The 26,190-nt window shown below is 46.9% G+C and overlaps 1 protein-coding gene and 1 pseudogene across 4 annotated transcripts in view; both read right to left on the minus strand.

Moving 5' to 3' along the window:
- Nucleotides 1–1,587: 1,587 nt before the first annotated feature.
- Nucleotides 1,588–26,190, minus strand: part of ATXN1L (ataxin 1 like) — a 97,989-nt gene continuing 73,386 nt past the window's right edge. For 2 of the 4 annotated variants that reach the window (XM_054534071.1, XM_054534070.1), the window contains 2 exons: nucleotides 10,853–10,914; nucleotides 1,588–9,303 (listed from right to left, as the gene is read on the minus strand). In XM_054534071.1, the coding sequence (XP_054390046.1) occupies nucleotides 7,116–9,185 (2,070 nt within the window). In that variant the 5' untranslated portion in view covers nucleotides 9,186–9,303; nucleotides 10,853–10,914 and the 3' untranslated portion in view covers nucleotides 1,588–7,115. Of the gene's footprint in view, nucleotides 9,304–10,852; nucleotides 10,915–11,020; nucleotides 11,125–12,826; nucleotides 12,956–26,190 lie in introns of those variants that run through there. The other 2 variants (XM_054534069.1, XM_002826605.5) reach the window with 2 other exon arrangements.
- On the minus strand, nucleotides 23,778–24,740 carry LOC100448133 (E3 ubiquitin-protein ligase TRIM13-like; annotated as a pseudogene).

Here is a 26,190-nt window from a genome sequence, read left to right on the forward strand (position 1 = left end):
TAGATCTTGAGGTCCAGAAGGAAGTGCCCTAGTTAAATTGTAGCCAGAAAAATAACTATGCCAGGAATGTGGACCTCTTCCAATATCTTAACAGGGAAACTTGGATTCCTCTCTGACCTCCATAGGTCCACGGCTGTTTAACAGTGTCAATTGACCCCCACCAAACTAGGGTTTTTTTTGTTGTTTGTTTTTTGAGACGGAGTCTCGCTCTGTTGCCCAGGCTGGAGTGTAATGACGTGATCTTGGCTCACTGCAACCCCTGCCTCCCGAGTTCAAGTGATTCTCCTGCCTCAGCCTCCCGAGTAGCTGGGATTACAGACACATGCCACCACACCCAGCTACTTTTTGTATTTTTAGTAGAGACAGGGTTTCGCCATGTTGGCCAGGCTGGTCTTGAACTCCTGACCTCAGGTGATCCTCTGCCTTGGCCTCCCAAAGTGCTGGGATTACAGGCGTGAGCTACTGCACCCTGCCTGGGGTTTGTTTTTTTGAGAAAGGATATCACTCTGTCACCTAGGCTGGAGTACAGTGACAAGATCATAGCTCACCATAACCTCTAACTCCTGGACTCAAGTGATCCCCCTGCCTCAGCCTCCCAAGTAGCTGGGACTATAGGTGTGCACCACCACGCCCAGCTAACAAACTAAGATACTTTCACCAAGCAGGCTAAAATACTTGTTTTGAAAAATACATTTAAAAGAAAATACTTAGTTGGCGTGCTTGTAATCAATCCCAGCTACTCGGGAGGCCGAGGACGAGAATCACTTGAACCCGGGAGGTGGAAGTTGCAGTGAGCTGAGATTGTGCCACTGCACTCCAGCCTGTCAACACAGTGAGACTCCAAAAAAAAAAAAAAAAAAAAAAAACTACTTAATTGACCCAAATGCCTTTCTCTCAGAGCTCCATACTGGAGTCCTACTTGGGATGTTGGGATGCTTTAAAATGACTGAGTCCTCACTATGTGCCACAGATGATTCTGAGCACTTTACGTAGATGATCTCAATCTTCACAAGAAACTCTGAATTCATACAAACTCAGGAGTTGCATCTCTGGGTTCAGAAGTGCCCTGCCACTTACTAGCTGTGTGACTTTGGGGAGGTTACTTAACCTCTATGTCTTGGCTTCCCCATCCACAAAATGGAAATAATAACTAGCAACAAATGCTTGTCTGTACATACAAAGCACTTAGGATATTTTGTAGCCCATAATAAGTGTTCCATAAATGCCATTACTAGTGGCAAGCTTCCTAAGTTTTAGGCAGTAGTTATGATTGGGGCTGACTTATTCCAGCGATTTCTGGCAGTATTCCTGAGTAAAGAATTGGGGAGAAGGCCAGCAGCGAAGGCACCTACAGATCCTTGTGATTTCACTAGAATCTAAGTCTTCAGGTAGACTTCCAGGTCTCTGAAATCCACACCAACAGAGAGGAAAGACCATGCTTGAGGACAAGCTCATGCCATCTCCCTTGAGCTCACAGCACAAATATAGGCACCATTTGTGTTCCATTACAACTGCTCCCACAAAGGTTTCTATCCCCCACCCCATGGCCACCATCTAAGGCTGGGATAGGAAGAAGGCGCAAACACCAAAAGGAAAAGCTAGTAGTTTATATAGATAGATATATAGATATATAGATATTGATAGATATTGTGTTTACATAGTCCACAAGTTAAATGCAGGTATCCATAAGAAGAGCATTAACAATAAAAATACAATCTGTGTGTAGCCAAGTACAGAGACTTAAAATGGTAAAACAGCAAAAAGGATCTCACAAAAGTACAAATATACAGTACAAATTGATTTATTTAAAACAGTTACAAAAAAGCACAACAAAATAGAGATTATCCTTAGAATTATTAATGCTTTGTTAAAGATCAGGTAGGATTAGAGGGTAAGAAATGGTATTGGGTGGAGGGAGCACCTGACTAGTTCTAAGGCTTTAGATACAATGCAGTTGATTACATATTAATTCAGCCATTACATACTGGGGATAGTAGATGGGGGATCAGTAATTTATCTACAGGGAACTCCTACACAGATCCATCCAGACCTCCCCAGTGCCATCCTTCTCCACTCCTTAGGACCCTAAAGCCACCTGGATGACAACATTCCCATCCTTTCTCCACCCCATTCCCTATCCATATATTCCTCCCTCGCCTAAGGTGCTGTGCAAGCTGAGAGCAGTCTGCTCTGCAGCTGGATCATATACTGTTTTGGCTACAGGGATCCTGTGTGACTAAGAAGGTTGTAGGGGACAGCCTTATTTTAATACTTTAAGTTAGCCATGAGTACAGTCAGTCCCTCCCCCAACACAATCTAGATTCTCTTGAATGCAAGTATCAGTCAAGTGAGGGATCAACCCTGCCTTCAGCAATACCAGCAATGCACTAACCACTCACAGCTCACAACTACGTGCAAACTCCCTGTCCAGGGGGTGGGTGTAAAACCACTGTGTCATCAGCTCACGCTCTCTCTCTGAAGAACCTCAGTCCCCATGACAGTCACAAAGACAAATAAATGCTTGCAAGTTTGACAATAGGTAAAGGCACATGGGCTGCTGCCACACACACTGCAGGCAGGAACCCAATTTGAGGCCATCTTCACTGCCGGGCATTTGCAGTGGGATGGCTTTGGGATCACAAAACTTTGAGTTCGCAATCTACCAGGGAGGGATCTAGGTTTAACTGGAGAACTAATAAAGAAACCTTTAGTGTGAAAAGTGCATTTATGACTATTGTTCCTGCTGGGGAGGCAGCAGGGCAAACCGCAACACCTCTCCTCCTTCCACCCCAGGCACTGTGCATAGTCTGCAGCTAAGGAGAGAGTGCAGTCGACTCTAGCATCTCTGGGGCCAGTGTCATCCGAGGCACAGACCAGGATTCTGGTCCAAAGATGGATCCTAGAGTTGAAAGAGCAACTGACAGCTGCAAAGACCCAGATGCTTATTTTATTATTGCATAATGTGGGAGACCTTCCCTACCCCAGGAAAGCTGGAGGGTGAAGGCTTCCCAGCAAAGGGCAAACAGGTTCCTGATCAACATCCAACCTAATAAGGTTCAGCTCCTCAACTGTAGTGTACACTTTTGCCCATCTGGAAGGTACTATAGCTTCAGTGTGGTTTAGTAAACTTAGCCTAGGAGGCCAAGATGTCTCCCTAAAACTTAGTCTCTGTCCTATTTACTTTGTTTATAAGACTGTGACCTAACTTCCCATGGCCAATTCAGTCAACTAGGTTATCTTTACTCCAATGGACCCAGGCCTTTTCCCAGTCAATCCATGTCCAACCCTTCATCTCCAGTGTGATCACTCAACTCTTCAATATGCCTGCTTGCTGCAGGTTTAAACCACATCACCATCCTGTGCTTCCCCCTAAATCGCCCATGATGCCCACAGGTAAAAATAAAACTAAACCCCACTTGAGGTGCTATTTTAGCCAAACTTTAAACCCTCTCCAAACCCCAGAATCCACCTAACTGGAGCTGGACGAACTTCACTGGGATGCTGGCATGGGCCCTAATGTGGTTCCCTTCATCTAGTTTTTAAAACAAGATACAAGATACCACAAAGGAAAGAAGTTAATACAACAGAAGACACCACTAGTAGAAACCTGCTTGTTTCTCCCTCAAGATAGTCAGACATTTGGAGCCAAAGGGCTCCCAACAGCACTGAAGCCTTATCCCTTTGGATTTACCAGCCCACCAGCAGCATTTCATACCAACCCTATTGAACATGACTTTGCTATAAAATAACATGGCCTAACACAGGTAAGAATGAACCGGATGCCTAGACTTATCTACATGGCCAAAGACATGGAAGGACAGGGAGCTGTAGAGGGCAGCAGGCAGGACAGTGAGCGGACAGCAGCAGTGGCAAAGCAGCGCAGGGCAAAGCCCTTGGTGTTATGACCAACTGGGACCAAGAATATAGAAGGATCAGCCCAGATCGGCTGGGGGCCCTCCCCTCAGGTACAAGTAAGTACTCAGCTCTGAACTCCCAGAGTCCCTTTCCCCCATGCCACCTCTTCCTCATGTACACTAATCTTGATAGGAATGATTCAAGACTTGGCTTATTATCCATCCATGACTGGGTTCCTCTATTCCCAAAACGGTATACACATTTTTATACAGTGCCAGACAGTCAGCAGTCCTCCTTTCTATTCCTAACAGCTGGAAACGTCCTACTGCTGGACAAGGGACAGGCTCTGGCCCTTGTCAACTGCTCATTCCTAAAAAGTTGGTAACTTCCCACTAAAATACTCTCTAAAAACTGCTCTTATGTCTCCTGCAAACTCAGGAAATTCTTATAAGGAAGAATGGACACACCACAGGTTAGTCATATTTTTCATGCCTGGAGGAAAAGACTAAACTAGAGGTTAAAGGCAAGGGGGAGGCCACAGCTCTGACCGAGATTTAGAGCACAGAGCTTCTTTTCCTGGGGACCATATTTTATGAAAGATACCTTTGCAGCTCAGCAAAATCAACTATTAATATGTTATATATGCATGGAACGATATTGTGATATTACAGGAACTGCTGGTATTGCTTCACCAGCAAGAGACAGCAACAGAAAGGTCAGGGTCCAACTTGCCAGGGTCCGCAAGAATTTCTCTTTCCAGAATTCAGTGGAAGTTACCAGGCTGGAAAGTCACAAGTAGCCCAAGTGGAGGGTGATTTGATCTAAACTAATTGGTCTGTATCTGGTTAGACATAGGTTTACCCCATAAGGAGAAAGCTCAGCTTGTGTCCTTGCAGACACTGCTTGAGCATCTACTGTGTACAAGTCACTAAATTCAGTTGATGAGCCTTCCTATGAGGAAGGACGCTTGTGAGAAACCCGTGCAAACAATGAACTCTAGGAATGAGTTGCTCATGAAACAGCCAGAGATGAGGCCTTCTCCCAAGGCCTTCTCATTTGAGGGGATTCCTCAAGACTCAACCCCACAGGCCCCCACTGTAGGAAACAAGCCAGAGAAAGCAGCATTCAGAGAATGGGGGACAGAGAAGGGGAAAGATATGATCCCAAATGCAGTACAAAGTTGGTGTCTGGTTCTGACACAAACCAGATACTGAAGCACTCGCGGTCAGGTCAGCAGCTTCCTTTGATGGACCCCCAAAAGCTGACTGACCAGGCAACTGCTTTCAAGGAATGAAAGAGTGGAGTGTAGGGCTTGTAGCAAACAAGCCAGTTTCAGTCACTCTGTTCCCCCAGGAGAACAACCTTTAGCACCTGAACACTAAGAATGACTCCATTCTCAGAACTTCCCCTCCCCCCAGGAGGTAGGTAAGATTATTTATCCCCATTTGGCAGGTGGGGAGGAAGTGAAAGAGCCAGAGGTCACGAGACTTGCCGAAAGTCCTTGACAGAGCAGAGATCAGACCTCAGAGGTTTGGACTCCTGATGCCAGGCCAGGTCTCGGCCAATCCAAGTATACCTTATAAAGGACATGCCAGGATCATAGCCTGGGAGAAGTCTAACCAGAGAGCTGCATGGACAATACCCTGAGTTGCCTTCAAGAGTCTAAAGACCCCCAAAAAACAAACAAAAAAACTCACCCACCTGAAAGCTAGTGGGGGAGCCTAATTCCCAATACCCAATGGAACCCCACGGTCTGAGCTGATGCTAAAAGTTGTGAAGAAAATGTGGGATTAAGACATTGTTTGGGGGTGGGGGTGGGTGCAAATGCAACTAAGATTGAAAATACTTTTTGCAGAGGAATATACCGCCACAAAATGACATCTATTCAGGTACTGAAATGTTATCAAGACTATCCTAGAATCTTAGAGCTGGTGGTGGGAGGGGATGGCTTGGAGGCACCAGAATGCTGGGAGAGCCAGTGGAATAAGACGGGAGGGGCATATGGGACGTGTGAAAATGCCATGATGGGCACTGCCCAGCCACGCATTCGCCCTGGCCCAGGGCATAGTTCCCTTCTTGTTTCTTCACCAAGCTGTTTGGCAGTGGAAGTGGAGGGGACATGATTTTGAGATTTTAAAAATAGAGATTATAGCTGAAGGGGAAACCAGAGAGACCCCTACCCACCAAAAACTAGAGGTCTTGGTCAGAGTGGACAAAACCAACTTTGCAGACAAGGAAAGGCAGTGCAGCTACAAATGAGGCCCAGGTCACGACACCATGCAGAGGTCGGGGAGCAGGAGGATGGGAGTGGCGCAGGCACTTAGGCACAACACAGACAAAGGTGGGGGGTCGGTGCCTGGGAAAAAGGGTCTACTAGTTCTTTCTAAAGTCACCATTACCAGCAAGATTCTGTGAGATTTCAAAGTGGGTCTGGCATGCTGAGTTGGAGGAGCTTTGCTAGGTGAGCTACCTTTCCAGAGGGCCTGCCTAGAACCCAGTCAGCCTGGCTATCAAGTCTTTCTCCCAAAGTCCCCTGACTGAGTCCCTGACAAGGTAGTACTTCACTCTGAACCCTGAAGGGGCTCTCCCTGCGGGCCCCCGTGCTGCTAGAAGCCTTGTAGGCGGAATGGTGAGGAGAGATGGGGAAGGGCTATGAAGCAGAGCATCAAGCAGAGTCCTGCAGATGAGAGTGCTCCTCCCCCACACACCCAGCCATAGATATCTGGAACAAAATCACCCTTTAAAGTGCGCATCTCTCACAAGAAGGGTTCTGGGTGGGAACCCTCTTATTTCCAACCTTGGGGCCTCCTGCCCTTCCACCACAAAAAAGAAAAAAAACTTCTGACAGTTTAACTGCTACTATAAGCTGTGGATCATCATTTTTGGCTCTTTCTTTACTCCCTCCCTCTGCCATCTGCTCCCAAAGCCTGGACTTTCTCTTGCAGGAGCTAGGGATGGGGAGGAAAGAACAGGGAGGCCCTGATTTTGGAATGTTTCTTCTCCTGTGTGCACCCCCTTCCTTCCTTGCCCCAGGCCTGCTGCTCCCCATCACAACACCCTCTGGGGTTGTCCTGAAAGGACGCCATGGGGTAATGAGCAACAGATCCTGCCTTGGGAGGCTGACTTCATGCCTCCCCTTTCCCCCAAATCTCACTGCCAAGAAAGCCATTCCCTGCTCGGCGTGTGCAAATCCTCTGCCTGCTCACGGCGGCGAGGCGAGGCTCTGGGGTAAAGCCCCAGTCCTGGTCTGGGGAAGAGGTTCATTTTCCCGCATTGGAACGCCCTTCAATGGACAGCTTTACCTCCTGTGGAATGAAAGAGGGACGGAGCAGCGCAGCCCGTGCCTCCTCCCCTTGCATGCTGTATCTTTGGAAGCTTGGGGCTGGCCAGCAGGCCTGAGCACCGGACTCAGGCTGGGAAGGCTCTACCACACGGGAGCCCTCTCCTGCCGGCTGGCTCTTCCCCTCACTGTCACATAGCTCTCTGGGTCCCAAGACCGTCCTCTCAGGCCTTTCTCGGGGGGGACCCAGCTGGCCTGGGGGAGCACAGCTGGCCTGAGAAACTGAGTTACTGTTCAAGCTCTGTAAACTGATAGAGATGCAGACATCTCCCACCTGTAGCCGATGGCAGGGCAGAGAGAAGAGTTGTGTCGTCCGCCCAGGGCTGCAAGAGGACCAACCCTGGCCATATACAAAGAAGGGGTGCTCGGGGGGCACTTCGATGCTCACTTTGCTCTGCTGCTCACCAACCACAAAATGCAGCATGACAAATCCAGGCCACTGGCTCTCCTGAATGTCCACGACTGTGCTGGAGTCAATCTTCAGCCCCCCGCTCACTTCGGCACTGCGCACAAAATCCTGGGTCTGGAGGTCCTCCACCCGCTTCAGCTCTCCCGTAGCCAGCTGGATGATGGCGCCTTTCATGAAATGGGAAGGCAAGTGGGAGGAGGTAATGGGGGGCGGCGTTGGCTCCTTGTCTGGGAAGGTGGCTCTGGCCTGCACGTCCAGACTTGATGCTACCAGGATCTCCGAGCCGACAGGCAGCAGGCCTGATTCAGTTCCAGTGGGCACCAGGTTGCCATTGGCTACAACCATTGCTTTGGGTAAAGGTCTATGTTTTACTGGTTCCTGATGGGACTGAGGGTAGAACCCACGGGCCTGACTTTTCTCTGCCAGCTCTGCAGGGTTCCTGGCTGACCCTCGCCCCTCACCCTGATGGTCGGGGGTATGATGGGATAGGTTGAGGGGGCTGGGTTCCTCCTTCCTCTGAGCTGCCACCACACGATAGTCCTGAGAAGCTAAAGCGCCAACCACCCGCTGGACCTCAAGGTCAGTGTCCGGGGTCCCCCGGTGTGCTGGTGCCGCTACCTCCACCCGTGGAGTCTGAGAACCTGAAAACAACTGTCCATCCACCACACATTCTACCACTGGCACCAGTCCCTGGCCTTCACCCTTGCTGTTGGGGGAGTCAAGGGCTTCACTTTCCCGTCTTACTAAATTTCGCTCTCGTGGTCTCTGTCCTCCATTTGCAGCAGCTGCTTCCAGAGCAGACTGGCTCTCCTGAGGGGTAAGAACTGGGCTGGCACCTGCTGGAGGGGTTTCATGCAAAGTATACCCAGCAGGTAGCCTGGACATCTGATAATAAATGGGCATCCGACCTGGAGCAAGGTCCAGCGGCTGAGTACTCGAATGATGTGGCAATTGCCCAGGTGGGGAGGTGGCAGAGGGAGCTTTGTTAAATGAGTGGGCAGGGGAGGGAGCTTGTGGGGGAGGAGTGGCTCCTTCAGCCAGAAGTGAGGCATATGGCACAAAGTGTGGAAGGTGAGAGGTGGCAAGGTTGGCAGAAGGAGATAGGAGGGGACTCGGCAGGAAATTAGGTGGCACAGCATAGGGAAGGCTATAAGGAGACCCAATGAACTGCAGCGAGGTGGATGGGAGCTGAGCATAGTGGATTGGAGGATAGTGGATGCCTGGATGTTGAATTAGTGAAGACGCTACATTAAACGTTGGGGGCAAGGGACTCATATTCACCACAGATGGGAGGCCAGTTGGTGAAAAGGTGGCAGGCGGCACAGCCACCTTATACAGCATGCCATACTGGTCCACTGTCAGACCGGTGATGGCCTCAGCTCCATCACCCCCCAGGCTGACTCTGGCTCCTGCCTGGCTCTGCCCAGCCACCACAACCCCTCGGGACCATTCAGAAGCATCACTGGAGGGTGTGTGGTTAGTGGAGCAGCTGGTAGTTCTCCCCATATCCTCGCTGGTCACGGGGAGGTCTCGTTTCTTTGGTGGAAGGCATTCCTGACTCCTTTCATGAACAGGTTTCATATTGCTTTGTGGTGTTCCTGGAGCCTGGAAGGAGTCGGCTTGCTCCCTGGGGCATCAGAAGGGGCTTCTCTGTAGCTTCCCTGCACCCCTCTCTGCTTCTGGCTGGGGCGCCCACCATCTATTAGGGAACAAATCAGAGGCAAAGAAAAGTAACCTAAGGATGAGCCAAGACAAAGGAAATAGAACTGTGCCATGGAGGAAGATGTAACAAAGGGGACTGTTAGAAAATAAGGAGGAAAGAGAAAGAGGCAGACAAGGAGGCTACCCCCAACTCATCCAGCCTGGGACATGAGAGAAACAGTAGGGGAAATCACAAGGCACAAAGAGCTACAGGGACAAGCATTCACCAATGTACAAATAACCTGTGGGCTCCACAAGCCCAGAGAGACCAACAGCTTCACAGTTAGTCATGTGTCTCATAAGCACCTTGTCTCTTTTCTGCCTTCTTCCCAAAGGGGGCTTTGAACACATGGTCTTTCCTGCTGGCTCTTTTGCTTTTTTTTTTTTTTTTTTTTTTTTTAACACATGGAGTTTTGCTCTTGTTGCCCAGGCCAGAGTACAATGGTGCAATCTCAGCTCACTGCAATCTCCGCCTCCCGGGTTCAAGCAATTCTCCTGCCTCAGCCTCCCAAGTAGCTGGGACTACAGGCATGCACCACCACACCTGGCTAACTTTGTATTTTTAGTAGAGATGGGGTTTCACCATGTTGGCCAGGCTAGTCTCGAACTCCTGCTCTTGGGTGATCCGCCCACCTCAGCCTCCCAAAATGCTGGGATTACGGGCGTGAGCCACAGTGCCCAGCCTCCTGCTGGCTCTTTTTCTTAAGTTTCTCCTTTTGGTACCAAACATGAATGTGCCACCTTCTTTCCTGAACATATGACCTCATCCTTGCTTCCTTTCTGTAGCCTAATTTGGGTTATGATCTCATCTACTACTATCCCAAGCCTGGCTAAAAACTCTCTTTGTCCTTTGCCTCATCTCATCAGTACCTCAAGGACCTAGGTGCCAAAACCCTCAGGTCTGCTTGTGTGTTTTTCTTTTTTTTAGACTTTGCTCCCTAACCAGGTTATGAAAATTAACATCTTTGACCCATGAAATAATACATTTTAACTCAGCCTCTATATAGTTAAAGTGATTAAACTAGTTTGCTGTCAACTTGTTTCTCCTCTTCACCAAAGAACAACAAAATTCTAAATTCTTCTGACCTTCGTACACTTCCAGTTCCCTAGTCTCAAAAGGCTTCTTTTCTTCTCAATGATCGCCTTCAATTTGCCTTCTCTATTCATTCCCTTTCGTTTTTCGTTGTGCTTTCTTTTACCAATAGCTCCTTCTCCACTGTAGGTCTGCTCCAGGCACCACTCCATGAAATTTGGTTCCATTTCTCTAAACATGCCTGTTTTTTTCCCCGTATCTGTATGATTCATAAGAAAGTTCTTTTCCCCTTTTCTCTTATTGTCACCTTTCACAAATGCTTTTGTCCATTGTTATAAAGCAACTTTTTGGTCTGAACACTTCAGCGCACATGAACTTTGCTGCCTATTTCTTCCAACCAGGTTCCAGTTCTTTGGATCTGAAAAGAGCTTTCTATATTATATTCTGTTCTGTTTTTCCACTGTGACATCCCAGATATTTTCCTGAAACAAGGAATTCAAAGTGCCGGTATTACCTGAGTTTCCAGTGGTGCTTCTGAGTAGCTGTAGTAAGTGTCCTCCCGGCTGGCTCGGGAGCCTAGAAGATAGAAACAGGAATGGAGTAAGCGGCTAACTGACCTCTAATTCTCCCCAGGGTCACCATGAAAGGTAATTCCAAAGCATTAGAGTATACACGTCCTTGCCTCATCGTCTTCTCCACAGGTAAACAGTACATTTACCCAGAGTGCCCCAGCAGTTGAACAGAGAGAAAAACATCTCTAATGCTCCAACTTGTAAGAAGACATCCCTGAAAAAAAATTTCCATGTATCAAATTTCATCGCTTTTCCTCAACATCATTTCCCTAACATCTACCTGTGCCTGTTCCCCAAAGGTTAAATTTGCTCCAATCCAAATTTCAGATAAATGCACAAATAAAAATGGAAGCTTTAACACTGTTCCCATACGAACAATGGGAAGCAGGAAAAATCAACTCTATGAATTTCCCCTTTATTCTTGGCCTATGAAAACATAAATGTGGAGTTATTTAAATGAAAAAAAGCAGCACTAGATGAAAAAGAACAATTATTTATGTTTCTGGGGCAGAAAAAGAGGTCGGGGGGGGTCACTCAAGGAGAAGACTTATTAAGAGATTTTCAGGGTTAAAAAAAAAATGAGCGTATGTGTGTGTTTATGTATGTAAAATTTTCTGAGTGACAACTTTATACCAAGTGCTGAATCAAGTACGAAAGAAACTGAAAATATTGCTTTGGTCCTCAGCTGGCTAACACTGGTGAAACAAAACTACCACTAAACCATCACTATGTGAATCTACACTTGCCAGAAACGCAAAGCGAGAAAGAATGGAGCCTTAACCTCTGAAAACAGAGAAGGTAGTACAGATGAGTGACTGCTCTGAGAAACTGACTATCCTGTCCAAGTCCTATAGAACACTCTAAGCCTCAACCCAAACCGAATGCAACATTTCTCTCTTAAGATTGGCAAGGTGCAGGTGTACACAAAAGGTGGAAGGATAGGAAAACACAGTGGGAAGACAAATTCCTAATTCCACAAACACATATTATTACACAGTGGCATAAATGATGCCTCTTTTCTCCACCAGCAGCTTTAGTAACTGAAAAGCAGTTTGCTTTCTTCTTCATTCCCAACAGAAACTGGGGTCACACTTCAATCCCAAAATGATCCTTGCTTTCTGTAACGAAAACTTTAAAGAAAACCTGCCTCCAGGTCACCCAGAGGTTAGCAAACACAGGCTAGTAAAAGGACCGAAAAAGGCAAAAGGTCTGCAGAAAGGACAACAAAGAGCCAAGCCTGTGCGCCAGGTTCCCACAACGCAAAACACACTTAAGAATCCGAAACCTCCGCCCCTCGAGAACCTCACTGAGGATCTCAAAGGGAAAACGCAGCTTGTGACCCCAACCGAGCTAACAGGCTGTTCAGGAGAGTTGCCAACGCTGCTAGCAGAGCCCGGAACCGAGCTCCTCATCACGCTTGGGTCGGAATCAAGGGGCTGAACCCAGCTGGAGACCCAAATTCTCTGCGGGCGAGAGGTGCGCCCGACAGAAAGGGAGAAGCTTGTCAGAGACTATGGTTATGGCTCCCAGTGGTCCCGCAATCCTTGATCCAACAAGGGTAGGGCTCGAAATTGGGAATTCTGCGTTTAGAGAGTAGGGGGTCCACCCTTCACCAAGGGGGCAGGGACGAGGCCCTGCAGGCGACGCTTCCTTGTTTGGGGGCCCTTCCCGCCCCGCAGACTCGGACACCTTGGCTCGCAGGCACACAGCCTCCGGGGCGCCGGGGCCTGAGGCCGCCATCCAGGCCAGGCCAGAGAGAAGCGCGAGGGGGTCTAGGTGCGGCCTCTCCCCTCCGTCTGTCCGCGGTTCATGGGCCCCGGCCCGGCGGAGCAACGGGCTCCTGAGGGCCACTTCCTCCGGAGCACCGACGCCAGGCCTGCCTGGCCCCGGAGGCCACCACTTCCAGAGACACTCACCAGCCCATTTCAAAGCGCTTCCCAGGATCCACCCGCTCGTCCCGGAGCCGCCGCAACTGCGGCCGCCGCCATCCCCGGCCCCGGAGCCGCCCCACACCCAGCGCCCCCCCAACCGGGCGCCCGGAGATGGCGTCAAGCGCGTCCCGCCCCCCCGGCGCGGAGAGATTGCGTCACGGCGGGGTGGGAGAGCAACGCCCAGGACTCCCCGGGAAGGGAGGGTGCCACACTCCCTTCGCGTCGGGCGTTCCCTCTGGTGGGTGAACAAACTCCTCTCCCTGGGACCGGGTCATGTGAATAGGGCTGGGCCCGGCCCCCTCAGCCTGACCCCACAATGACCCCGCAATCTTTCCACCTCAGTAAATTTTGGGGGTTCCCAAACAGAGCCCCGGGGCGTGGTCATCAGCGACCCCCCATTTCCTGGACTTCTTGTCCTGACTTGTGCAGCCTCTTCTGGGGAACTTCGGGGAACTCCGAGGTGACCTAGGCTCAGGAGAAAAGGAGATGCCTCTTACCTCTTGGGGACCCAGGTGGAGATAGGAAGTCTTTTTTTCTTTTCTTTTTTTTTTTTTTTTTTGGAGATAGAGTTTCGCTCTTGTTGCCCAGGCTAGAGTGCAGTGGCGCGATCTCGGCTCACCCAACCTCCGCCTCCCGGGTTCAAGCAATTCTCCTATCTCAGCCTCCCGAGTAGCTGGGATTACAGGCATGCGTCACCACGCCTGGCTAATTTTTTGTATTTTTAGTAGAAACAGGGTTTCTCCATGTTGGTCAGGCTGGTCTCGAACTCCCGACCTCAGGTGATCCGCCCGCCTCGGCCTGCCAAAGTGCTGGGATTACAGGAGTGAGCCACCGTGCCAGGTCAATAGGAGCTCTTTAAGTGTTGAGAAGTGGCCCCCGAGGGAGCTAAGAGAGTGAACCCCACTCAGGATCTAGGGGAAGGTGACAAGGAGTGGAACACCTGAAAGTTTAGAGAGAGCCTGGGGTTTAGTACAGTGAGAAGCAGCTTGGTTTAGTGGAAAGAGGGCTTGACTACTCAGTGAAATATTATTCATTACAAATTAACTAGTTATTCATTACAAATTAACTAGTCAACTTCATAGTAACATGAACATCTGATTAACTTAAGTGAAAACAAAAGTGAGCGCCAGTTGAATTTATGTTTGAATAACAACTGTGTTTTTGTTGTTGTTGTTTGTTTTAAAGTATTAGGTTGGTGCAAAAGTAATTGCGGTTTTGGCCACCGAAATGGAGACTTTCAGTTTCTGCAAACTCTGTTCAATAAATAGCAATTGGGCCGGGCGCGGTGGCTCACGCCTGCAATCCCAGCACTTTGGGAGGCCGAGGCCAGCGGATCATGAGGTCAGGAGATCGCAGACCATCCTGGCTGACACGGTGAAACCCCGTCTCTACTAAAAATACAGAAAATTAGCCGGGCACGGTGGCGGGCGCCTGTGGTCCCAGCTACTTGGGAGGCTGAGGCAGGAGAATGGCATGAACCCGGGAGGCAGAGCTTGCAGTTAGCCGAGATCGTGCCACTGCACTCCAGCCTGGGCAATAGAGTGAGACTCCGTCTCAAAAAGAAAAGAAAAAAAAAAAAAGATATGTCATTGCAGTTGCATGTATGTGTGTTGCGTGTTTGTGTGTGTGTGTACACATAATTTTTTTTTTTTTTAGCCTTGTCGCCCAGGTTAGAGTGCAGTGGTGCCATCTTAGCTCACTGCATCCTCAAATTCCTGTGCTCAAGCAGTCCTCCCACCTCAGCCTCCGGCGTAGGTGTGATGATAGGCATGCACCACCATGCTCAGCTAATTTTTAAAAATTTCTTGCAGAGACAAGGTCTTGCTATGTTGCCCAGGCTGGTCTTAGACTCCTGTGCTCAAGTGATCTTCCCTCCTCAGCCTCCCAAAGTTCTGAAATTTCAGGCATGAGCCAACCACACCCAGCCTCGGTTGTATGTATTTCTGTGTATCTGTACAGAAAAGAAGTAGAATACATAACTAATTAACATTGGTTATTTTTGGGAAGGAAAGTGGAATTGGGTGGTGGTCAAAAGGCAAAGAAACAACTTATATTATGGTTTGAATAGGAGAATATTATCTTAGAAATAAAAAAAGTAAGTTGAGATACAGATACAATGTATGATCTCTAAGATTCTTTCTAGGGAAGCCTTAGACCCCAATTATATTTTCTCACCTGGATGGACACATAGGGCCATAAAAAATTATCAAGCACCACACACACACACGCACACATACACACAGCACAAATGGGAAAAAACATAGTGAAGTTACTGCTGTCATCTAAATCATCTGAGTGTTTTGCTTCATTAATATTAATATTGTTCATGACAGTCTCCTCTCTCAGTTTGGCCAAGAAGGAAGTCCTGTGGTCACTCAGTGTGTCCGTTTTAGCACTAACTGGCATTCTGGTTTCTAGTTCATTTCTTAGCTCACTAAACTGGCATTAAAATAGTCAAGATAGGAACCCTTGGACTATCCAAGCATATTCAAGGATAGCTAGTTTCTCCCAGATCAAGATATACACTCAGAGCTGGGTTTTCTGTACAAATTTGAAAGAGTAGACACAGGTAGATGTAAGCAAAAAAAAGTTTTATGGCTACCAACCATTAACATAATGACGTACATGATACAAAAGCATGTCCATTAGAAAATAAAAACAGGATGTTCTGATTGGTGAAACACAGGTGATTTCCAGGTTTGGCACTGCAGTCCCAAAAGGGTGGTTCATATGTCCGCTATATCCCATTCCCGAACTCTTTACTACTCTGAGTAATCCTTTTTTCTTTGGTTGTATATCTGGATGGTAGAAAGCTCCATAGCAACAGTTTGACAGGCATATTAGTGATAAGTAAACTAATAAAGTTTTTAGATTTATGGCACAAAAATAACCAAAAGTTACCTAATTTGTCCAAATTATATCTGTCCAAAAAATATCTGTATTATTTTTCTGGAATCTGGATAACACCCCTATTTAAGCTACTTATATTCAGTAAACCAGGCCGGGTGTGGTGGCTCACGCCTGTAATCCCAGCATTTTGGGAGGCCAAAGCAGGTGAATCACCTGAGGTCAGGAGTTCAAGACTAGCCTGGCCAGCTTGGTGAAACCCTATCTCTACTAAAAATACAAAAATTAGTTGGGCATGGTGGCCCGTGCCTATAATCCCAGCTACTTGAGAGGCTGAGGTAGGATAATCACTTGAACCCAGGGGGCAAAGGTTGCAGTGAGCCAAGATCACGGCACTGCACTCCAGCCTGGGCAACAGAGTGAGACTCTGTCTCAAAAACAAAAACAAACAAAAACTGATAAAGTAAATTTTTTTTGTTTTTGATGTGTTTTAGGTATTTGGGGTATTTGGAAAATGAAAAGTTAAACTTCAATCTGTTTTGTCCACTTCTTCCCTTTCCCTGGATTCCTATTGAATTCCATTGTTGTGTATAGATTGAATTTTTGTGATGGGAGCGCTTGAGCTGCTCTGTTGGAAGGAAAGCAAAAATAAAACCCTGTTAATGCTGGTTATTTTTCTCCCTGAGCAGTCAGGAGTTGCAAACTAGCTCTCTGTGTTACCTAGTTCTCACTGGTGATATTTCTTGTCCTGTAATACAGGGAGAGGAAACTCAGGAAACTACCCCAACTCTTTTTGACAATGCAGATCAAACCAGAGAGAAGCACTGGTAACTTGGGAAACCATGCGTGTCATAACAAGAGGAGTAGGTGGTGTCTTTCATACTGTCATGTCTTCCTGTTTGTATACTTGAGCATGTCAAGGTGTCATTTTAGGAAAGGAACTTTATCTTTGGATGCCAATGGCAGAAACAACAACAAACCAGCCAGGCGCGGTGGCTCATGCCTGTAATCCCAGCACTTCGTGAGGCCAAGGCAGGCAGATCACTTGAGGTCAGGAGTTCGAGACCAGCCTGGCCAACAGGGTGAAACCCTCTCTCTACTAAAAATACAAAAATGAGCCAGGCATTGTGTCAGGTGCCTGAATCCCGGCTATTCGGGAGGCTGAGGCAGGAGAATGGCTTGAACCCAGGAGGCACAGGTTGCAGTGAGCTGAGATTGCACCACTGCACTCTAGCTGAGGCAGATGGATCACGAGGTCAGGAAATCGAGACCATCGAGACCATCCTGGCTAACACGGTGAAACCCCATCTCTACTAAAAATACAAAAAATTAGCTGGACGTGGTGGTACACGCCTGTAGTCCTAGCTACTCGGGAGGCTGAGGCAGGGGAATCGCTTGAACTCAGGAGATGGAGGTTGCAGTGAGCCGAGACCGCGCCACTGCACTCCAGCCTGGGCAAAAGAGCGAGACTCCATCTCAAAAAAAAAAAAGAAAAGAAATTATACTGATACTCTAGAAATGTATCGGTGCCTAGTACTAGATTACATTTTTTTTCTTTTTTATTTGAGATGGAGTCTTACTCTGTCTCCCAGGCTGGAGTGCAGTGGCCCAATCTTGGCTCACTGCAACCTCCACCTCCCAGGTTCAATTGACTCTCCTGCCTCAGCCTCCCGAGTAGCTGGGATTACAGGTGCCTGACACCATGCCCAGCTAAATTTTGTATTTTTAATAGAGGCAGGGTTTCGCCATGTTAGTCAGGCTGGTCTAGAACTCCTGACCTCAGGTGATCCCCGCCTCAGCCTCCAAAAGAGCTGGGATTACAGGGATGAGCCACTGTGCCTGGCCTTAGGTTACTTTTCAAAAGCTTTTCTAGATATCCAAATGTAGAGATAGGCAATTCTCAAGCTTCTGTTTTAGCTACTTCTCTGAACAATTCTGTGTCCTCATTTCCACCTGCTTTTAATGTTATGTGACCTTGCCAGATTCCAAAAGGGATTTCCCTTGAAAATTCATTAATATTTTATTTAGAAGGAGGTCTTACAATTTCTCTGTAAGTGACTACTATTTCCTTTGGGGAGGGGGATCTCCATCTCTTGTATATTTCCTCAGACACTTGCCAGTTTTTGTCAAAAACTTCCTGCAGAACTCTTAAAGGTTACAGTAGAAAGAATGACCATTGGAATAAACTAAAGGAAAGCTAACCCTTATTTGCACTGTAAGAGTCATATCTGGGGAACTGGTCCACAGAGAAGCAAGTACATTCAGGCCATTGCTGAGTGGCCAGAAGTTCCTTACAGGAGGCTTGTTGAATGAATAAATTGAGTGTGGAAAAACTGGAGCCATTCGTAATACTAATAACTTTCTCTGGGAAGCTTGCTCAGCAAGGTAACTTGTGAGCTGTTGTGTCCTGTGATGAAATGTTCAGCTCCACCTGCAAAGTTAACTTTGTAGTTAATTTGCAACTAGTTATAAATCGCCTATAACTCCTGGGAAAAATGTGAGTAAATATTCTAGGCAGCATGGCAAGCTGCCTCTCAGATCACTGCACAGTCCTCAAGGCGATACATCGCCTAAGACCTCACTTAGCAATTTTGGAATTTAAAGGAATGTTTCTGACTTGTGAGAATGTGGTAATAATTATGATAGTGATTAACTCATTTTAAATGTTTCCAAAGACTGGAAGGGCACGTTGACTCATGCCTGTAATCCCAGCACTTTGGAAGGCTGAGGCGGGTGGATCACTCGAGGCCAGGAGTTCAAGACCAGCCTGGCCAACATGGTGAAACCCTGTCTCAACTAAAAATACAAAAATTGGCCAGGCGCGGGGGCTCATGCCTGAAATCCGAGCGCTTTGGGAGGCTGAGGTGGGTGGGATCGCCTGAGGTTAGGAGTTTGAGACCAGCCTGGCCAACATGGTGAAACTCCATCTCTACTAAAAATACAAAAATTAGCTGGGTGCGGTGGTGGGCGCCTGTAATCTCAGCTACTCGGGTGGCTGAGGCAGGAGAATTGCTTGAACCCAGGAGGCGGAGGTTGCAGTGCGCTGACATCGTGCCATTGCACTCCAGCCTGGGCGACAAGAGTGAAACTCCGTCTCAAAAAAATAAAAAATAAAAAAAATTAGACAGGCGTGGTGGCGAGAGCCTGTAATCCCAGCTACTCTGGAGGCTGAGGCAGGAGAACTGCTTGAACCTGGGAGGTGGAGGTTGCAGTGAGCCGAGATTGCACCAGTGCACTCCAGCCTGGGTGACAACGTGGGACTCCATCTCAAAAAAAAAAAAAAGTTTGCAAAGTCTGTTCTGTATCTTGACTATCAATATCGAGATCCTGGTTGTGATATTCAACTACACCTTTGGGGAAAGGTAGGGGATATGGTACTCCAGATTTATCTGTATTGATTCTTACAACGTGTGAATTACATGTGAATCTACCATTGTCTCAAAATAAAAAGTTTAAATTTAAAAAAGTTTCTGAAGGTTTAAATGTAAAACAATGCCCAGGATCGACACGGTGACTCACGCCTGTAATCCTAGCACTTTCGGAGGCCAAGGCCGGCGGATCACGAGGTCAGGAGTTCAAGACCAGCCTGACCAATATGGCAAATCCCCATGCCTACTAAAAATACAAAAATTGGCCGGGTGTGGTGGTGCGCACTGGTAATCCCAGCTACTCAGGAGGCTGAGGCAAGAGACTCTCTTGAACCCAGGAGGCGGAGGTTGCAGTGAGCCAAGATCTCACCGCTGCACTCCAGCCTGGTTGACAGAGTGAGACTCCGTCTCAAAAAAAAACAATGTCCAGATGTCCAGATTACTGGACTTCTCTCCACAAAGGCAGAGAACTTTTATCTAGTCAGTCTTTTAAATTGTGCAATAGCTATTAAGTTTGAGCGCTCTGGGCAAATTTCTCTGGAAGGGCTCCTTTACCTTTTTTCTTTCTTTTTTTTTTTTGAGATGGAGTCTCACTCTGTCGCCCAAGTTGGAGTGCAGTGGCGCAATCTCGGCTCACTGCAAGTTCCACCTCCCCAGTTCACTCCATTCTCCTGCCTCAGCCTCCCAAGTAGCTGGGACTACAGGCGCCCGCCACCACAGCCGGCTAATTTTTTGTATTTTTAGTAGAGACGGGATTTCACTGTGTTAGCCAGGATGGTCTCGATCTCCTGACCTTGTGATCCGCCAGCATCAGCCTCCCAAAGTGCTGGGATTACAGGCGTGAGCCACCGCGCCTGGCTCCTTTACCTTTTTTCAAACATGCACACACAGTGCTATTCCTTCCATCAGGTGACAGCTCAAGTCAGAGTACACCCATGAGCAGGGGTAGTGCTGAGTGTTATTTTTCTTAAGTTCAGCTTGTTTTCTGTTGCCTTTTGCTCTTTCCTCATTCCTATGGGTCACATGAGTCATTAACCCCTCAATAAACTAAAAAACTGATGATCTCTGATTATGAGAAAGGTTCAGGTGAAATAAATATTGCATGTTAATTAACTGCAGTTCCCTGAGTCTACAGTTAACAGCCCTGTTGATTTATCATAATCTATTAGTAGGAAGGTAGCCGTTGCTCAGACTTTCAAATTGATTTTTGGGCTTCTTTAGCCAGGTCTTGAAGATGTTTGTGCATTATTTAGACAATAAAGACCTAAGGAAAGTATCCAAAACACATGAAATTTATGCAAACCCATTGGTATCCATTATTACGACCATGAACAATGAGGATGACATTGATGGTATAAACAGCCCTTGTAAATTTTAAACTGTAGGCCAGACGCGGTGGCTCACACCTGTAATCCCAGCACTTTGGGAGGCTGAGGCAGGCAGATCATTTAAGGTCAGGAGTTCAAGACCAGCCAGGCCAACATGGCAAAATCCTGTTTCTACTAAAAATAGGAAAAAAACAATTAGTCAGGCGTTGTAGCGCATGCCCGTAATCCCAGCTACTCTGGAGGCTGAGGCAGGAGAATCACTTGAATCCGGGAGGCAAGATTGCACCACTGCAGCCTGGACGACAGAGTGAGACTCTCTCAAAAAAAACTATACATATATATTTTAAACTGTATGTCCACATGTTCTTTTATTTTATCCTGACAATCTGGGGACACATATTATCCAGATAAATATTACCCTCTTTTTACAAATGAAGAAATTTAAACGAAGCACCTGAGTGATTTGATATAAAACAAATTAGCCCTGTCTTACTGAAGTTTACTGTTTTTTTGAAAGGAGATAATAATCTTGACCTTCTATTTCTCCAGAGTTCTGTTTGTAACACAGTTCTATTACCTGGGCACACAATAAATGTGTGCTGATATTGGTATTGGTGTAACGGTGGCTCAGCATTGATCTGAAACAAGTCTGGTATTACCATGATTTCTTTTCCCTGAGCTGTCTAGTGCAAAGAACATTTTCCTACTTTGGACTTAGTCATGCCCCCTTTCAAGCACTGGGCCTTGTGTTTATCTCAGATCCAAATGTAGTCTCATGTCAGCATGTTTTGCAGTAACAGAGTAACTCTGTCTATTCATGATTAGATGGTAAACATCACTTGTTAGGGTATGGTGGACAGACAGCATATGTAATTTGGAGGCTCACAGGTTTTCCCGGCTTGTGAAAAGACCATTTCCTCAGGACTCAGTCATCAATTGATAACACAAAGTTTTTTTGTTTTTTTGTTTTTTTTTTTTTGAGATGGAGTCTTGCTCTGTCGCCCAGGCTGGAGTGCAGTGGCGCAATCCTGGCTCACTGCAAGCTCCACCTCCTGGGTTCACGCCATTCTCCTGCCTCAGCCTCCCAAGTAGCTGGAACTACAGGCAGCCGCCACCACAACCGGCTAATTTTTTGTATTTTTAGTGGAGATGGGGTTTCACCGTGTTAGCCAGGATGGTCTCGATCTCCTGACCTCATTATCCACCCGCTTCAGCCTCCCAAAGTGCTGGGATTACAGGCGTGAGACACCGCACCAGGCCTACAAAGTAGAACGACTTTATTTGTCTCAGTGGATTGGCCTGGGAGAGGTTACATTTGTTACCCTTCCAACATGATTCTACTTGTTCATTCTGTGGCATAATGTGGTTAAAAAAAAAAAAAAGTCATAGGAATTTGCAGCCGGAAAGTTTGGCCTCAAGTTCCAATTCAACCAATTACTCCTAATCATGTGACCATGGGCAAGCCATTTAATCCACCAGAGCCTCAATTCTCTCAGCTATAAAATGCAAATAATACAAACACACAGGTGTTGCTGGGATCAAATGGAACTGTATATATATACACAAACATGTTTTTCTTTTTTATTTTCTTCTTAATATAATTTTTTTCTTTTCTTTTTTTTTTTGAGACAGAGTTTCGGTTTGTTGTGCAGGCTGGAGTGCAGTGGCATGATCACAGCAGCCTCGACCTCCTGGGCTTAGACGATCCTCCTTCCTCAGTCTGATGAGTAGCTGGGACCACAGGTATGTACCACCATGCCAGGCTAATTTTAAAATTATTTGTAGACAGCCGGACATGGTGGTTCACGCCTGTAATCCCAGCACTTTCTTGGAGGCCGAGACAGGCAGATTGCTTGAGGCCAGGAGCTCAAGACCAGCCTGGCCAACATGGCAAAACCCTATCTCTACTAAAAATACAAAAACTAGCTGGGCGTGGTGGCACACACCTGTAGATGCAGCTACTCGGGAGCCTAAGGCAGGAGAAATGCTTGAACCCAGGAGGCAGAGTCTCAAAATTTTGAGAGTGAGGCTCAAAAAATAAACAGGCCAGGCACAGTGGCACACGCCTGTAATCTCAGCTATTCGGGAGGGTGAGGCAGGAGAATCACTTGAACCTGGGAGGCGGAGGTTGTACTGCAGCCGAGATTGCACCACTGCACTCCAGCCTGGGCGACAGAGTAAGACTCCGTCTCAAAAAAGAAGAAAAAAAAAAGCTCCAGGGAATCTTGTTAATGAATTTGCCAATGTGTTGAGGCAAAGAACATGTATGCACAACTACTAGTTTTATGTCCTCCCACTGACTGGTATCAAAGTTTTTCATTAGGGAACTTGTGGGCAAATTAGAGGGAGGTAAAGGAGTTTTCTTGATTACCTCCCAGAATCCCTGCATCTGTTGCAGCACATTACGGGTTCTGACACGACTTTGATAGCTTCAGCAATGTTAAGGCCATTCATTGCTCCTGCAAGACGGTGTTGAGTTTGTTGATCTCTGGATCAGTGGTTTGCCTAACTTTAAGTTTCATTTTTTGAGGCTGGGTACAGTGGCTCATGCCTGTAATTCCAGCACTTTGGGAGGCGGAGGTGAGTGGGTCATCTGAGGTCAGGGGAGGCTGAGGCAGGAGAATCACTTGAACCTAGGAGGTGGAGGTTGCAGTGAGCTGAGACTGTGCCATTGCACTCCAGACTGGGCAACAAGAGGAAAACTCCATCTCAAAAAAAAAAAAAAAAGTTTAATTTTTTATTTTTTGGATCCAATTCACTTGATTTAATTTTTTTTTTTTTTTTTGACAGAGTCTCATTCTGTCGCCCAGGCTGGAGTGCAGTGGCACAATCTCGGCTCACTGCAGCCTTCGCCTCCTGGTTTCAGGTGATCCTCCTGCCTCAGCCTCCCAAGTAGCTGGTACTACAGGTGCATGCCACCGTGCCTGGTTAATTTTTTTTTTTTTTTTTTGAGACGGAGTCTCACTCTGTTGCCCAGGCTGGAGTGCAGTGGCACCATCTCAGCTCACTGCAAGCTCTGCCTCCCGGGTTCACGTCATTCTCCCACCTCAGCCTCCTGAGTAGCTGGGACTACAGGTGCCCACCACCGCACCTGGCTAATTTTCTTTTTGTATTTTTAGTAGAGACAGGGCTTCACGGTGTTCGCCAGGATGGTCTCAATCTCCTGACCTTGTGATCCACCCGCCTCAGCCTCCCAAAGTGCTGGGATTACAGGTGTGAGCCACTGCGCCCAACCTAATTTTTGTATTCTTAGTGGAGACGAGGTCTCACCATGTTGGCCAGGCTGGTCTTGAACTCCTGACCTCAAGTGACCCACTCGCCTCGACCTCCCAAAGTGCTGGGATTACAGGTGTGAGCCACTGCACCCGGGCTTTATTTCAATTCTTTAATACTTTACTTAAATATTTTAATCAGTAACTTGCTAGTCTCCGTGGTATTCAAGCGAGAAAGAACATCTCCCCAACGCCAGTTCTCAAAACTCTAGAAGAGGGATTCAAAGGCATAGCCATTTCTTTTTTGAGCATGAACTTCTTCAATACAACAGAAGACAATGCTTGGTGTGGTCAACACCAGTAACACGGATTCCACAGAGTAGCTGTGTATCAGTCAGCCGGAGAATGCTGAGAGGTACTCCAGATGTCCTTTGAACACTGGCATTTTAGAAGAGATCTTGATCTTGTTATGTTTTCCTCAAACCCTTCAGGGAGTAATTAACCTGCAGGCTGTTGACTGCAGTTGCTAAAGTTTCCTTACAGCACCCCAGGGCACTTGACTGAATGGATAGTCTCCACAGTGAATTCTGCACGTTCTCCTTTAAGCTACCTTGTATTAGAGTTCTCTTAGAGGGGCAGAACTAATAGTTTTTTATATATGGGAGTTTATTAAGTATTAACTTACATGATCACAAGGTCCCACAATAGGCTGTCTGCAAGCTGAGGAGCAAGGAGAGCCAGTCCGAGTCCCAAAACTGAAGAACTTGGAGTCTGATGTTTGAGGGCGGGAAGCATCCAGCTCGGGAGAAAGATGTAGGCTGGGATGCTAGGCCCGTCTCTCCTTTTCACATTTTTCTGCCTGCTTTGTATTCGCTGGCAGCTAATTAAACTGTGCCCACCAGATCAAGGGTGGGTCTGCCTTCCCCAGCCCACTGACTCAGATGTTAATCTCTTTTGGCAACACCCTCACAGACACACCCAGGATCAATACTTTGTATCCTTCAATCAAGTTGATTCTCAGTATTAATCATCACATGTCTTCTAAGCATTTTTTTTTCCAGAAGTTGTGCAAGTAAGCCAAAATTCAAGGATCATCAAACAGACTGTAACAAATTGGGCATATGAGATCTTTCAGCACCTCCATCACATACTTTGTCCCCTGCCAACAGATGTGTTCAGCAGGGTTACCATCTCCCAGGGCAAAGCAATCACATTTATCTCCAGATCTAGACATAAGAATTGTAGCGTCTCTCCTTTCAGTCCCTATGTATGTAACTATATGTAACATACACAAGTGTGTAGACACAGGTATATTAATATATAGGTTTATGTTTCAATTTTAGTTTTTAAAACTGATTTAACATTATATTGTGAGCATTGTCCATGGACTACTCTTGAAGCAAGGAAAAGAGGGAAACAAGGCCCTGAATTTCATAATATTGTGCTTTCCTTAGGGAACTAGATTCTTGTCTGGCTGAATCAATATCTATACTAATCTGGGCAGTCATCAATTGCATGTAGAGTTGCCTGAGTTGAACTGAGTTTGACCAGTTCTAACTCTCTGCACCATAATTGTTTTTTGTTTGTTTTTAGGCAGGGTCTCACTCTGTCACCCAGGCTGGAGTGCAGTTGTGCGATCTCGGCTCACTGCAACCTCCGCCTCCCAGGCTCAAGTGATCCTCCCACCTCAGCCTCCCAAGTAGCTAGAACCACAGATGCACACCAACAAACCCTGCCAAATTTTGTATTTTTTGTAGAGACGGGGTTTTTCCATGTTGCCCAGGCTGTCTCAAACTCCTGAGCTCAAGCGATCTGCCCACCTTGGCCTCCCAAAGAGTTGGGATTGCAGGGGTGAGCCACCGTGCCTGGTGTGTCTGTGCTGTAATTGTATATGAGGGTATTCCTAGTGTTACTTGTTTGGAATTGTAGGATTATTTGGGGAATCCTTTTTTCTCTTAAGGGATAACCAAAAAGTATTTCCTTTTATTAGTCTTTTAAAAAGTGAAACATAAATACTTTATTATGGCAATGGTATAAAAACTAAATAAGCTTTAACTAAAAACAAAACAAAACTTAAAAAGTGAGTTTGTTTAGAATTAAAGATTTTTGTTTGTTTGTTTGTTTTTTTGACAAGGCTTGCTCTGTTGCCCAGGCTGGAGTGCAGTGGCATGATCTCGAGTCACTGCAACTTCCACCTCCTGGGTTCAAGCGATCCTCCCACCTCAGCCTCCAAAGTAGCTGGGACTACAGGTATACACCACCACACTGGGCTAATTTTTTGTATTTTTTGTAGAGATGGGGTTTTGCCATGTTGCCCAGGCTGGTCTTGAACTCCTGGGCTCAAGTGATCCCCCCACCTCAGCCTCCCAAACTTCTGGGATTATAGGTGTGAGCCACCACACCTGGCCCCAGTTGTTCTTCGTCTAAAACGAATTCATCATAACTTGATGAATCTTGCCTTTCTTTCTTTCTTGGTGATGATTTGCTGCAGGTATCTAATCAGCTGTGTGCCAAATACAGCCAAGAATATAATCAATGAGATTGGAATTGTCAGCTCTCAAGTAGTACCATTTCTGGAGACACTTATTTACTTA

This window comes from Pongo abelii, chromosome 18 (genome assembly GCF_028885655.2).
Source record: "Pongo abelii isolate AG06213 chromosome 18, NHGRI_mPonAbe1-v2.0_pri, whole genome shotgun sequence".
Classification (NCBI taxonomy): Eukaryota; Metazoa; Chordata; class Mammalia; order Primates; family Hominidae; genus Pongo; species Pongo abelii.